Source organism: Fusarium fujikuroi, chromosome FFUJ_chr05 (assembly GCF_900079805.1).
Source record: "Fusarium fujikuroi IMI 58289 draft genome, chromosome FFUJ_chr05".
NCBI lineage: Eukaryota > Fungi > Ascomycota > Sordariomycetes > Hypocreales > Nectriaceae > Fusarium > Fusarium fujikuroi.
The window spans coordinates 2,012,303-2,027,023 of record NC_036626.1 but is presented as its reverse complement, the minus strand read 5'-3'; the positions used below and the strand labels follow the sequence as shown (position 1 = coordinate 2,027,023).

Here is a 14,721-nt window from a genome sequence, read left to right as displayed (position 1 = left end):
GTTTTCTCAAGGCTGGCAGAGAAAAATGGAGACCACTAAACAATTCATGACACGACCCCTCCTAGCCCTCCACCCTCCACTGTAAAGGTACTGTAAAGTAGGTACTAGGTAAGTCACCTTAGCAGAGCGAAGACGGGTGCATCGTAGGTAGACGTCAGACGTGAGGTAAGGCATGGCATGGCAAGGCAAGGTGCTGGCTCCGTTTATCTTTCGGTCATTCTACCTCGCCCTCTCCTTCTCCTTCTTCTTTTTTTCCTCCTTTCCTCTTCCTTTCTTCTTCTCCATACAACCAAATACTCATATACATATTCAAAATGGGTTACGGCGAGATTGATCAGAAGGCCATCAACACCATCCGTGTCCTTGCGGTAAGCTCCCCTCCCTTTGCTTTGCTTTACTTTACTTTGCTCTCGTTTCTCTTGAGCTCTACGCAGCTGAATTGGCTTCTACCCCGCCACGGCTGCCCCGCCATTTTACTATGAGAGATGAGACACGAGACGCGCAACAATTTGATGAGGACAGTCTGCTCAAGAGAACTCTATCGCTTGGCCTCATGGCAGTTGCTATTGCATTTGCTGTGTCCCATTGAGCCTACCAGCCTCTCAACGCTCTCAATATGAACCTCCGGTGCAACATGAGTACTAACGAGCTGTCAACAGGCCGATGCGACCGCTCACAGCAACTCGGGACACCCTGGTGCTCCCATGTGAGTTTCACCACCCTTCGATGAACTGAGCGATGAGAACAACACACTGACATTGTCGTCACAGGGGAATGGCCCCAGTTGCCCACGTCCTGTTCAACAAGTTCCTCAACTTCAACCCCAAGAACCCCGACTGGTTGAACCGCGACCGCTTCGTCCTCTCGTAAGTTTTGTCCTGATTCACACGTCACTAATGCGCCCATGACTGACTGTTTTGCGCCTCAGCAACGGACACGGCTGCATGCTTCAGTATGCTCTTCTCCACCTTTTCGGCTACGATCTCAGCATCGATGACCTGAAGGCTTTCCGAGTATGTAGCTCACTCTCTGGCTCTAACCTTTGCTTGCTCACACATCCCTCAGTCTGTCGACAGCCGTACTCCGGGTCACCCCGAGGCTCACGACACTCCCGGTGTTGAGGTCACCACTGGCCCTCTCGGTCAGGGTATCTCCAACGCTGTTGGTCTGGCCATTGCCCAGGCTCATACCGGAGCTGTCTTCAACAAGGACGGTTTCCCTCTTGTCAACAACTACACTTACACTTTCCTCGGCGATGGCTGCTTGATGGAGGGTGTCTCCAGCGAGGCCTCCTCTCTGGCTGGTCACCTCCAGCTTGGCAACCTCATTGCCATCTGGGACGACAACAAGATCACCATTGACGGTGACACTGCTGTGGCCTTCACTGAGGATGTCCCTAAGCGATACGAGGCTTACGGCTGGCACGTCGTCAAGGTCGACGACGGTGACCACGATCTTGCCGGCATCGAGGCTGCCATCAAGGAGGCTCAATCTGTCACTGATAAGCCTACCCTCATTCAGCTCCGAACCACCATTGGTTTCGGTTCCAAGAACCAGGGCACCCATGGTGTCCATGGCTCTCCCCTCAAGGCCGACGATATCAAGCAGCTCAAGGAGAAGTGGGGCTTCAACCCTGACGAGAGCTTCGCTGTTCCCCAGGAGGTCTATGACTTCTACGGCAAGCGATCTTCTGAAGGTGCCGCCCGTGAGCAGGAGTGGAACCAGCTGTTTGCCAAGTACAAGGAGCAGTACCCCAAGGAGCACGCCGACCTCGTCCGCCGCATGTCTGGCGAGCTTCCCGAGGGCTGGGAGAAGAGCCTCCCCGTCTATACCCCATCTGACCCCGCCATTGCCTCGCGAAAGCTCTCCGAGACCGTCCTCAGCAAGGTTGAGAGCGTCATTCCCGAGCTCTTCGGTGGTTCCGCCGATTTGACTGGCTCTAACCTTACCCGATGGAAGGAGGCTGTCGACTTCCAGCCCAAGTCCACTGGCCTCGGTGACTACTCTGGCCGATACGTCCGCTACGGTGTCCGTGAGCACGGCATGGGTGCCATTCTCAACGGTCTCGCTGCGTACGGCACTATCCTGCCCTACTCCGGTACCTTCTTGAACTTCGTCTCATACGCTGCCGGTTCCGTCCGTCTGTCCGCCCTCTCTCGGGTTCGCACCATCTGGGTTGCCACCCACGACTCTATTGGTCTTGGTGAGGATGGTCCTACTCACCAGCCTATTGAGACTCTTGCCCACTTCCGCGCTCTCCCCAACTGCCTCGTCTGGCGACCTGCCGACGGTAACGAGACCAGCGGTGCTTACTACGTCTGCTTGACCGCCAAGCACTCTCCTAGCATCATTGCTCTGTCTCGACAGAACCTTCCTCAACTCGAGGGTTCCACTATCGAGAAGGCCGCCAAGGGTGGTTATGTCCTGCGTGAAGTCGAGGGTGCCGACATCACTCTGGTTGCCACCGGTTCTGAGGTTTCCATTGCTGTAGATGCTGCCAAGTATCTCCAGGATAACAAGGGCATCAAGGCCCGTATCGTCTCCATGCCCTGCTTCGAGGCATTCGACCTCCAGAACAAGGAGTACCGTCTGTCTGTCCTTCCTGATGGCATTCCTTCTCTGTCTATTGAAGTCATGAGCACCATGGGTTGGGAGCGTTACACTCACGAGCAGTTCGGTATCAACCGATTCGGCGCTTCGGGTGCCTACAAGGATGTCTACAAGGCAAGTTTGATCGATGATTGTTTACATACGATAGAATATGTGACTAACCCTATTATAGAAGTTCGAGTTCACTCCTGAGGGTATTGCCAAGCGCGCCGTCGCCACCATCGACTTCTGGAAGGACGTTCCCAACATCCGATCCCCCATCAACCGTGCTTTCCAGCAGATCATCTAGATCAAAGATAATAACGAGTAAAAAGAAACGACGGATAAGAACAAAATACCGGGAGGACACCAGCCCGGACAGAATGATTATGCAAGTGACGACGACGGACTTGGGAGCAAGGTTTTGTGGATTTATAGCAACTTAGACACGTACTACAAGATGGAACTGAATCTTTTAGATCAAAGAACTTGACTTGATTGAGCCATTTCGCGCTGTGGTATGCTGTGTGGTATCTGCCTGCCATGAGATTATATCATCTATGTAGGCAAGACATCTTTTGCTGGCTTGAAATCATCATCCCAGACGTCACATCATGCGTTTGCATGTGCCTTCTCCCCAATGCCATCTTCCTCGAAGACGGTTTCCTCAAGTGAGGACATTCTCTGTCAACTTACTCTCTTGACTTTTCTCCGTCTCATCACAGATGTCATCGAAACTCGATTGTATCATCAGAGAACATGACAATCCAAGGCGCCAAAACCTTTATCCCGTCCTTGCTAAGCACTTTTATGTCGCACTCTCATTTTGTTTCGTGGTATCGCATCGCATCGCATCGCATCGCATCGCATCGCATCGCATCGCATTATATCCTTCGTAAATGTAATTCGTCATGTCATGTAAACGACAAGCACCCCAGCTGGTGGGTGGATGTTTCTACACCCTGATCACTCTGGCCCCTCGTCATTTGCACGCTCTTGACTACTCTCAGCAGCCCACTCCCTCTGGAATTCTCTTCCCACGCGCTCTAACCTTGTAGAGGCGCGGCGGGCTTCTCTCGCTTCATCTGCGGACCCTGCGACGACCACGCCAACAAGCAACGGGGCCGCATCCTCGGATCGTGGGTCGTCATGGGACGTCACAGGTTCAGACCGAGGTGCTCTAGAGTCGGGGCCGTGACTTGACCCGGGCGCTGAGCCCGGGCGGCTAGAGGCGGTCGCGGCGGCGTTGTTGGTAGTTGTATCAACAGCGTCGCGAGGATCAAGATATGAGTGTATTACGACGGGCCCACGCTCGGGGTACTCAACCATGAGACGTTGGGGACGACCGAGGCCGAGTCGCTGAGCGGCGGTCTGGGAGGAGAGGGCACTTGAAGTGAGAGCTGTGAGGGATTCGAGGTGTGATTGCGACGAGGCCGAGGTGATGAGCGGGGTGAGGGTGACGTCGGAGAGATGGAGAGAGAGGGTGGGATGTTGCGATGGGAGGTTTGCCATGATGATAATGACGAGGGCCAAAGCTGGCAGTTTCCGGGAGGGATCGACTGAATATGGAAGTTGAGGATATTCGGCGCAAAGAAGTTGGGCGCAAGAAGAATGGATGTTGTTGAGAGAGTGAGTGTGGAGGGGGCTTAACAGAATTAGGTCATGGGCAGACGGCCGCTCGCTGTTGGAGACAAAATGGGCCCTGGGCAACCTATGAGTGACAACTCGACAAGGGAGCTTTTTTGGCGCCTTCGCTTGGGGCTTGGCTAAGGTAAGGTAAGGTAGCACAGGCCGGAACCCCGCTGTGAACTCGGCTCTGTCACTCCCCCGCCTAACGTTAGAAGGAGCAAGAAAACCTCTGACGATGAACCAAGGTGCTAAAAATACCTAATCTAAGGCCTCCTAAATGCTCACTAAGTTATACAAAACTTACCTAAGTCTTTTTGTCATTAGAATAAACGTCTTAGGTTTTCTTGTCTCCCCTTTAGCTTCTACCAAGGTTGCAGCGGGATCCACTGCAGATAAACCCAGTGGAGGGTTATTGTGAAGAGGGGAAGCTGTTCATGATAAGGTTGGATCTTTTCTGGTTTCTGATATCAATTGGTCTCATGAATTTGCGAGATAAGTCGGGAGCTGTATGGTATCTATACTTATCGTTCTACGTTATGTAATACTAGAAATGAGGCTTTATGGAGGTGATTTCATCAGCTTCAATCCCCAATATCATGATAGAGCAGAGTAAGTTCCCCCGCCTTCTAGGTACCTAGGTATCCATTCCCCACTGAAGCATTGATAGTGAATTTAGACGGCCGAGGTCATGGAGCTCAAAGCAACCTAACTTAGTACCAACTACCCTTCCTTACCTGATGCCGCCGTTTTCCACCAGCTTAGGCCAGATTCAGACAACTAAAGGGACTGCATCACAGTATGTGTGGGGAGATTGAGAAGCACGAGTTTCGCATTGTGGCCCCAATTGCGATTGCGGCGGTTCTCTCTTTTAATAATAAAAAAAGAATATCACAGAATGAGAGCTTCCCTTCACCCCCGGATTGAGGCTAAGATAGAGGGTGGATGGCGTCAGTCGACATTATGCTGTGATTGGTTCTTGAAGAGGATTGGTGAAATCGTGGGGTACATACATACAGTTGGATGGCAGGGTTTCTGGCCATGGTTCCATTGCTTGGCTTCCCAAGGTAGCTTGGGCCAGACTGGACTGAGGTGAACACTGGAGAGGGGGATATGTGGGTTGTAAAGTACATAACATATGCCTCATGTGGTGGATATTCGTATATATTCTCGGGGTATCAGTAGGTGTAAGGTAAGGTCATGAAATAGAACTGATTGTACTCCGTATTCAAGTCACGTTCCTTCTTTGCCATGTGGCTGTATATAGGATGAGGATAGGTTCCCTGCATTGGTTATCTGACTAACAACGAGAACAAATGTAGCCCCACGATGGTTGAAGATAAGAGGCAGAAGAGTGAGTCTCAGCGAAGTTACTGTTGCTAAGAAGACATTGGCATTCTTGCTGGTGATAAATTTCTATTGCTTGTTTGCTCAGTTACGAGTCTTAATTACATATGAGCATTTGTCTCTTTTCGGGGCAGGATAATATTCCCGCCCTTTTGGAGGTATATAATTATCCTGTGCGTCCAGAGCCTGCTTTATCTTGAAGGTCACAGTGAGGTACGACGTCCTCTGAGAAGACCAGTGCACAACGCCATGAAATATTAACCTCGTCTCGTCTCACCTCGCCAATATAGTTCAACTCTTGGCTGGCCGACACCTCTCTCAAGTTGCCATCAGATGTTAACATGCCCTCAAACGTTGCGTTGGAGCTTGTTGTAAGATCAACGAGTAGCCTTTCCTACTGTCGCTTCAAACAGGAAGACGGTGCATGGGTACAGCTCACGGAAGGCTTGTCACTGTGGTATGTACGAGAATCTGAGAATTGCTTCTCGGGTTTCTCTTGAGTAGCCAAACCAGTCATGCTTTGGTGTTAGTCTGTGTTGCCTCCCTCTGCTTTCCATATGGCCAGAATACTCTTTCTTTACCCCGGATTCCTATTTTGTTTATTTTATGTAACCTTATGCGGCTACCTCATCAATTCTTTGTGAGAATACATACTTTCTTGATGGGCACTTGGTGCTACTAGGATATTAGTGAAACGCAACAAGGGGTGTATGGTTAATTGATACCTGGGCTAGGGGAGGAAAGAAAACTCAAGACCTTAATCCTAAATGACAAAAAGACTTAGGTAGCCTAGCATAAGTTTAGGCCAAGTTTAGGATATCTTTTGCTGGGTTTATTTTAACGCCCTATCTCAAGATCTGGTGTGTTATTGCTTCCCGAGGCTGGGTCTATAATCCCCAGGTTGATCTCTCGGCTACCTATTCTGGCTCTGGTTCTGGTTCTGGTTCTGGTTCTGATTTTTCCCCCTTTGTTCTTTTGGTCCCCTTTGAGACGACTCTTCGCTCTCTTATTATTCATTTTGAATTCTCTTGTGCTTTCTACGTCGGACTCACACAGCATGATAGTCAACTCTTTTCTATGACATTTTCTAGTCTCGAGAAAGTATTTGACATCATACAGGACGTAATTCGGGGGAACCGTTTGGGTTTCCAGTATATTTGTAGGTTTTCTTTCCTTTTTTATAGAAGTATCAAACCCAAAATGAACCTTGGTATAGGTAGTTAACTAGAGCACTGCCTAGACTCTTCCAAAAGCATACCAATCTCAGTACTACCTAGGTAGGCAAGACAGGCTGTCGTGTTGTAAATGTACAGTCAACTACTTGTCTCTTAGAGTTCGATTCCGTATTTCCATCAGTTACTGCAAAAAACATATTCGAAAAATGTTAACTGTTGTAAATATGCAGGATCTACTCTCTTCATGTCTGAGCGGATTGATTGATAACACCATGATGTACCTTGGTGTTACATGTACCCTGTACCAAGAGACCACTGAATGAGTGTTAAACTATTAATGCAACGGATAGAAAGATAACTTGAAGCTTCGGGGAGCTCGAGGTGAGATATGATGAGTTTTTAGTAAACACTACTGCGATCTCGGCATATAATCGATCAGGGTCTGTTATTGTTGCATAACTGCCCAATTCGTACAGAATATGCACAACAATCGAAACGGACAACGGTAGATCATGCTGATTGGCCCGGGCCAACGTCTTGAATGTGAGAATGAAAATCTGGGCTGGCAACTGTGCAGCGGGACCGCCTTATCTTGGGAGCTGGCGTGGGGCAACCAAACAACACCAAGCTACCTTACCTTACCATACCTTACTGCACCTATGTAATCACAGAAATAATGGGGGAGCTTTCTCCTGAGACAGTGTGGCCCGTAGCTGCACTTTACCTTCGGCGAAGAGTCAGTGCAAATATGGCACCCTAAAGGCGACGCAGGGACCAAATACAGACTTCCATCAGGTGATGGTTGTTCGTCTAATGTTATGGTATCCTGAGGTGCTCCGGCAAGGCCGTGTCGCGAGTCGTGAGTCGTGAGCCGCGTACCTAATGCGTTGAGTTGAGCCTCCAGTTGGTTGCAGGTAAAGCGGGACGAGTGTAGTGGTGAGTTTGGCGTGCTGCCCCGTAACATGTGTTGAAGTTTAGGAGCAGGAATGAAAGCAGGCTCGGTGGGTCCAAGTCCTATCGAATCTGAAGCTGCCCATGAGATGTCTCTGTTACCGCTGTTGATACTGTGGTGATTCGAATCAGGCTGATCGGATCGTGTTGGATAGACGATAGTCGTTAGGAGCTCAATCCATGGAAATGTTGTTTTCCTGAAGCACGCTGTGGGGGCTTACCCTATGGAAAGTTAGATACATAGCTACCTGCCCGGTAGCTGGTGGTGGGGTATCTGAAGAAGAAGCTGGTCTGACATGTCGCCGTACACCAGAGAGTAGCTTGTGTGGTACTTCGGCTCTTGAAAAGCCCATCAGCTCAGTAACAATCCAGCCCGTGGTCTAGCTCCCTCCACGACACCTCATAGGCGGCGTATGAGCTGCCTGCCTCTGTCTCTGGGGCTGGGCCTCATCGACTGGGGAGACCCATGCTACCAGGACCTGACCCAGCAGATGGATTCTGGCGATCCGATTTACAGTGCCTTAGCAAATCTTCTCTTGTACTGGACAGTCCAGCCAGACCATTCATCCTTACTTACGTTACAGGGACAGGACAGAAGTCATCACCACCACATACCGAACTACCTCTAGGTTATCCATCCCCCATCCTCTAGGCTACTTGCTGTAGATTTACATTACACTTCCCTTCCCTTCTCACTCTCTCCCTCTTTTTCCCTCCTCCACCTCCACATCCTCCGCACGCCGCCTCTTCCTCCTCGCCCGGCTTCAAGTTCCCTGTCCCGTCTGGCCTGGCCTTGACTCGACTCGCTCTCCGTCCACGACGTAGCCCCGTGCTTGCATTTTTTTTTTTACTACTACAACTGCAACCATTCGCGGCTGAGAGCTGACAACGATTTCCATCTCTTGTCATCCCCTCTCTCGTTTTTGATCGGTTCCTTCGTCTAGCGTCTGCTTGCTTGTTGCATTTTTTTGTCCGTTACGACTTATTCTCATCTATTATCTGGCTTCTGGTTTATTTTCATCGTCTGCCGCCGGCCGGTTCTGGTTTCCCTCGGCGTATCAACCACTCATCGATCGTTTCGTCATCCCACGGTTTCTATCGCTTTCCCTCTCCGGCCTCCGCCGCCGTATGACCCGCGAGCCCCGTCGCATCCATATCATCGAGTCTCCGAAGCCCCCTCTGTCGGCTCCTCTGTCTCCTCCACCGCTGCGCAATCATGGCTTCCGCTGTTCCTAGACGTAGGAAGCTTATCGGTCAACGTCGCCGTGTTGAGGACGAGGGCGAAGACGAGGCTGGCCCGGAGACCCTCGACCTCGATGACGATTCCATCACCGACGGCTCCCTGACAGATGACAATGATCCTGCAGATGATAGCGATACCAGCAACATTGACGAGGCCTCGCCAACGTCCCCGAATGTGAGGAGGAAGGTCAATGGCGCTGCCAAGCAGGCCGGCCATGGCCATAAGTCGGGGTCCGGTTCCGGCCCCGGCCAGAATGGCAAGCCTGTTACTGATACGGACGTGATGTTGCACGGTTTGTCCATCACAGACCAATCCCCCCCAGTACAGGAGATGCATTTTGACGAGGTCGTTGCCCCGTCACCCAGCAAGTCTCCTGCTGCCCCCATAGTAGTGAGCTCAGCATCCGCCAGGCCACCTGCTGCTCCTGCAAACAGACGTCGACAAGAGCACGAAGATTACAAACGCAAGAGAGATGAGGATCCGGCTTTCGTTCCCAACCGTGGTGCCTTCTTCATGCATGACCACAGACATGCCGGACCCGCAGCAAATGGATTTCGTCCTTTTGGACGAGGTCGAGGTCGAGGTGGCCGTGGTGGTATTGGAGGACCTTTTGCTCCCATCAAGTATGACGATGCGTTCCCATTCCTGGCTTCTTTCATTTACTAATAGGCACAGCCAATTGCACCAGCCTGCAGACCCTACGACCAACTCTCCATGGGCACATGATATGCACGACGCCGTCGTAGAGCCCGCACCCACAGCACGCCCTCGACACATGGTGGAACAGGAGGGCCCAGCCAACGGAAACGGGTTCATTCCGACATGTGATCCAAACCCGACTCCAATCAACCGCACTCTCTCCACTGAGAAGCATATTGGCAATGCACAGGTCCGGGTGTCCCTACCGTCTATGACAGAACCGGTTGTCATTCCACGTCTTGCTGTGAAACAGTACACCAAGCTCCCCGATCATCGGCCACCTCTGCGTCGGGACAAACCCGTCCGTATCTCGCTACCCAACAATCCTCCTCGATATATCTACCCTGCCGCTGACAGATCTTTCATCTTCATCCCCCGGGCTATGCGACCTAACCAGCAGCGAATGCGAGGAAAACCTCGTTCTGGCTTTGGCTCTATGGGTGGCTTCTCGAGACGAACAAGTGTTTTTGGAGGTAGTTATTATGGCAGTGTGTATTCTCCCAGCGTGGCAATGAGCAGACGGTCTTCCATCGTGGACCGTGATTACATGTTTTCGCCTACAGGCTCCGTTATCTCACGGCCCCCTATCCCCGTTGAGAATACTCGACCGGTTGTTCGACTACCTCCTGCTCCTCGTCCTGAAATGCCAATCAACACAATGGTCCCGTCAATCGCTGCTCCCGCTTCTGCTTATGGGCCAGCCGATCCTGCCTTGGGTGTTGAGAGATCTCACACACTGGAGACATCAATCAACGATCTGCCTCCGCCTCAAACATATCCCCTTCCTCAAAAGCCCGCCTTCCAGGAGAACCGACCCACCTCGGCTCTGCCCATGCATCAGCCTCGCCCACAGAAGAACATATCTGTTGCTGATATCGAGTCACCTACCTTAACACAAGGACCCCAGGCTTATCAGCAGGCCTTCCACCAACAGGTACCTGTTCAAATGGTTAATGGCCTGCCTCAAGATTCACATACTCGCCAGCCGTCTTATCCATCTCAGCATTCTACTGGTACACCTTTGTCTCAGATCCCTGAGCGAGCCATTCATGCTGCTCCTTTCCAGCCAAACACTTATGGCCAGCAACCTTATTACAACCAGCAGCCATATCAAGCGCAGCCTCAGCAGGGATACTATTATCCACCCAACTACAACCCTCCAAATATGGGACCGCCCAGTACTGCACCTGCATTTGTGCCCAGCCAGTCAGGTCCTCCTGGTAGCTTCACGCCTCAAAATCAGCCCGAGCAGCCTGTGATGTCTAACAACGGCCCACCCCCTGCTCCTGGGTCCAGTCTGGTGGTTCAAGAAGCGAATGGGATGGTTTACTACTTCGACGCGTCACAGCTGCCACCGGTTACCAATTATTCTGGCTACCCTGCGCCTCAAGGCTACCAACCCAGTGTCATGGGTATGGGTGGCATGGTGACACCCAGCCCTGACGGCTTCTATTATCCCCAACAGACATCCGGCATGGTCTATTATCCGCAGTAGAACTGGGGCGTATCCGGATACCCTTTCTTCACTTGTCCAAACGCTTTCTACTCGTATCCGATTTAATAGCTACAATTACGACTTTATACCTACTAAAACTCAAAAGTATCTGCTATTCTACAACAAAAGCCTTACAGAGGCAAACACAAGAACCAGGAGCATGATCGGAGGATGGATGGGGGGAGAAATTACAACTTTGATGTCAAGTCATTCATTGGGGGTCAAGTTCATGCCCGAGGCGTGGCTTTATTTTGTTCGATGGTTCCAGTTGAGGGGACAAGATGGGTGCATTACTATATATCTTAACTCTACGAATTCGACATCATTACCTGGAATGGATTAACAGATGGGAGTTGAATGGGCCCGAGTATCCTGATTGGTTTTTTTTTCTATTGTTGGGAGATGGAGTTTGCCTTGGCCAAGGATATTGGAAGGAGGAGGATGAGCAAGAGTTGGACGGGAGGGGTTTGGGGGGGAGCTGAATTGCTACTGGTTATCCTTTCTGCCTAGCAATCCATTTATTCTCTCCATCCACAGCTGTACGTTTTGCGCTTGGCGGTTACGCATGGTTTCGTGTTTTCATGGCAATGGTGTTGGGTGTCCATGGCATATTATATACCTGATTCCGTCTGCTGTTGGTCTTGATGACATTGTTGATTGGCAGTGGAAAACTATGGTAATATCGAAGATGTATCGAATCAATTCACGAGAAGTGCCTCATGTAATCCACTTGTGGTGAAATGCAGTTCGATGAAGTCAACGATATCAATATCTCGATTGAATAGATCAAGGCAACACAGCAAGAACAACACTGTAGCTTGTTTGTCTCTCCAGACAGAACAGACTCTGTTTTTTCCTTGTAGCCAATACACAGGTACTCTCAATGATTACGCCGGTAGTCGTATGATTTAATAACGGGGCAACTACAGATATACAACAGGTAGTGGTGAAATAGAGTGTCTGCTACTACAATCAGTTGAATGAACCTGCTACTATATTCGGACCAGATGCCGATCTGCTCATTACCCCAGCTAAACAGACAGAACCTTGATGCGACAGTCGACGGGGGGGGGGGGGAAGAAGGTGCTTCTCCACCTCAGTAAGTGGAGAGCTGTACGGAGTACGATCATGTCAGTTGTAAAGACTCGAAGCATGCATTAGCCAAGAAGACTCAAGACCAACTGAATTGGGATCCAGATAACTGCCAAGGCTCCAATGACCTCTTGATATTTCCAGTTGTGGCATAATTGAATGGCTTGGACAGAAGATGTCATGCTTTTACGAACATCACTGAGGGTGGCTCGTAGACGAAAGCGAGCTATAACTATGCCATGATAGAGGAATACAAGTGAAGAGTCAATGTGGAAATAAGAAGTAAACATGAATGTGGGGATATGATGATGGGGTAATGAAGTCACGAGTTGTCATTAGCTAGTCTAGTCTATTCTATCTACGGTAGTGTAGCTTCTCTTGTCGATTTTGATAGTTTGACAGGTGGATGCCGTGGTCTTATGCAGTACCTCGGAGCCATACTCAAGTCGGTCTTCAACGACTCATGCAATTAGGCCCGACCGCGTAGCCGGGTAAGTTGCATGGAGCTCTCCCTTAGCTCAGATCTCTAAGGTCCGCGTAAGACGGTTTTGGTTTGGAGAGGCGGGGGAGGGAAGAGAAACGTTTGCTGTGAGCCTCCGACCCGTCAGTAAATGGTGAGTAGGTGAGTTGATCAATTGGAGAGCTACACGATCCAGAGGCTAGAGATAGCCTTGATTGTGAATTTGTGATAAGCCGTAACTCAGATAATGAGATACAAGATGATGCTTGATCATAAAGGGACACAAAGTACCGTATGAGTCGGGAATGCATTAGCCCCAGCCTGGGACGAGAGCTTGTGATGCGCAGAGTCCTAGGCAAGGTACAAGCTCACTCTGTGAGTGGATCAAGTGCAAGTGTAGCTGGCCCGGATGATTTCTCCCTCGTGTTTATTTCTTCGTCTTGAATCGAAGGGCACACTTTTTTCGATTGCCATGTTTCACCAAACAACCGTATCGAACAACAAGATTGAGTTCAGGGAAACCGCCGAGGTTGAAGGGTTTTGAGGAGGCGACAACCTCTAGGCGACAATGAGCACGCGTAGCTCTGAGACCTGATAGAGACAGATAACACCCTCCTCTGCCTATGCGGCGAATGAGGTGCTGCATTTTGGTCGAACAGGTTCGATCCCGAGACCGACAAACGAGCCAGGCTGACCAACAAGCTTGTTTGGCCACCTCATGGAGTTCTAGTGTGTTCCAGTCTCTCAACCGATTGACGTCTGTGATTCTTGTATGGCCTTTTCATCCTGATTATGCAAAAAAGAGGACTTTGAAACCAGCCATTGTAAGCCGAGAGAATTCCGACTTCTGCCCGTCGAGGTATCAATCAACAGTAAACATCACTTCACCTACCTTAGTACCTGACCATGTTGACTTGGCCTGTAAGTGGGGAGCTTGCTCTCTTCAGGACCCCAAGCTTCGAGACCCAGAGACCATCGTGACCTTTGACCCTGAGTCCGTGACCTACGAGCATCCAATAGAGTCAGTTCACGGCGGCGTCGGTGAGGTGGAAGCGGCGTTGCGTATGCGTCGAGGTGTTTGCCGTCATGTGGTACCTGACCACAGATATCGTCTGGGGTTGAAGCGCAGGGCGTCAACGAGGCTCTTCAGACATTTGCCCTATCAGGAGACAGGTATCGGACTTCGGCCCCTCTTTCAATGCAGACGCCACTCCACAGAGGGCCCCGCTCTCCACTCTTTTCAATCCGGGGGAGTTTTAGAGAGCCGAGGGGACGGGATTGCTGTGTCTAGGTAGTCCTAGTTGTGTTAGGTAGGTAGACGTGATGAGTATCAAGTGAGGACCTCTAGGTATAGTGTTATCTGAGGGAAAGAAAAGATACTGGATTATTTGCTGCGTTCAGCGCCAAATAACCCCCCTCCCTCCCCCCAGAGGCTGTTGAATTGAATGAACCGAGCAGCCACTGTTGCTGTAACATAAACAAACCTCTGCTTGAAATGTATATCATGATAGAGTTTATCATGAAAAGTTCCCATACTCACCATGTACACTAGTCGTGTATCAACACCAGCCACCCCTCGTCAGTCGATCACAGGACACATAAAAAACAAAAAAGGTTGACGGGTAGCTGCCTTGTTTGAATAGAGGACCTCAGTGTCAATATCTGACAGGGCTTCTGGTTGTGGTTACCTAGGTAGGTACACAACAAAAGACGAAACAGTGCCCCAGTGAACTTATGAATCACCAAAATTCGGTAATCCGGATATCCATGCATGACTGGAACAAGATAGGCTGGCCCAGAAACTGTGTGTATGCCGGTCCTACCCAGTGCATTTCAATCCTCACGACTCACGGTACTACTCATCTCTTCAGTATCGTATCTGGTCTGGCTGAGACCTCGTCATCATCAGTATTGTCTGCATTGGATCTTTGCCTTTTGCCCCAAGGGTTGCGTCTATCGCCATCCGTCCACTGACGGCCTCACATCATCCTCCTAGTCATGCACTAACACCGAAAAAGTACCCCGATCGACCGACCCCTCAGCA

At 50.4% G+C, this 14,721-nt stretch overlaps 3 protein-coding genes; 2 read left to right on the top strand and 1 right to left on the bottom strand.

Annotated features, from left to right (window-relative positions):
- Positions 1–314: 314 nt before the first annotated feature.
- On the top strand, positions 315–2,899 carry FFUJ_07390 (probable transketolase; the record flags this gene model as incomplete). XM_023577636.1 has 6 exons in its annotated part: positions 315–368; positions 660–706; positions 771–866; positions 929–1,013; positions 1,066–2,724; positions 2,783–2,899. 6 exons carry the CDS (start codon positions 315–317, stop codon positions 2,897–2,899), a joined length of 2,058 nt encoding a protein of 685 aa, XP_023430673.1.
- A 656-nt stretch (positions 2,900–3,555) lies between these two features.
- On the bottom strand, positions 3,556–4,101 carry FFUJ_07389 (uncharacterized protein; the record flags this gene model as incomplete). The annotated part of the gene is made up of 1 exon (XM_023577635.1): positions 3,556–4,101. The coding sequence occupies one exon, from the start codon at positions 4,099–4,101 to the stop codon at positions 3,556–3,558; it is 546 nt and encodes a 181-aa protein (XP_023430672.1).
- A 4,803-nt stretch (positions 4,102–8,904) lies between these two features.
- On the top strand, positions 8,905–11,125 carry FFUJ_07388 (uncharacterized protein; the record flags this gene model as incomplete). XM_023577634.1 has 2 exons in its annotated part: positions 8,905–9,554; positions 9,607–11,125. The coding sequence occupies 2 exons, from the start codon at positions 8,905–8,907 to the stop codon at positions 11,123–11,125; spliced, it is 2,169 nt and encodes a 722-aa protein (XP_023430671.1).
- Positions 11,126–14,721: the final 3,596 nt, after the last annotated feature.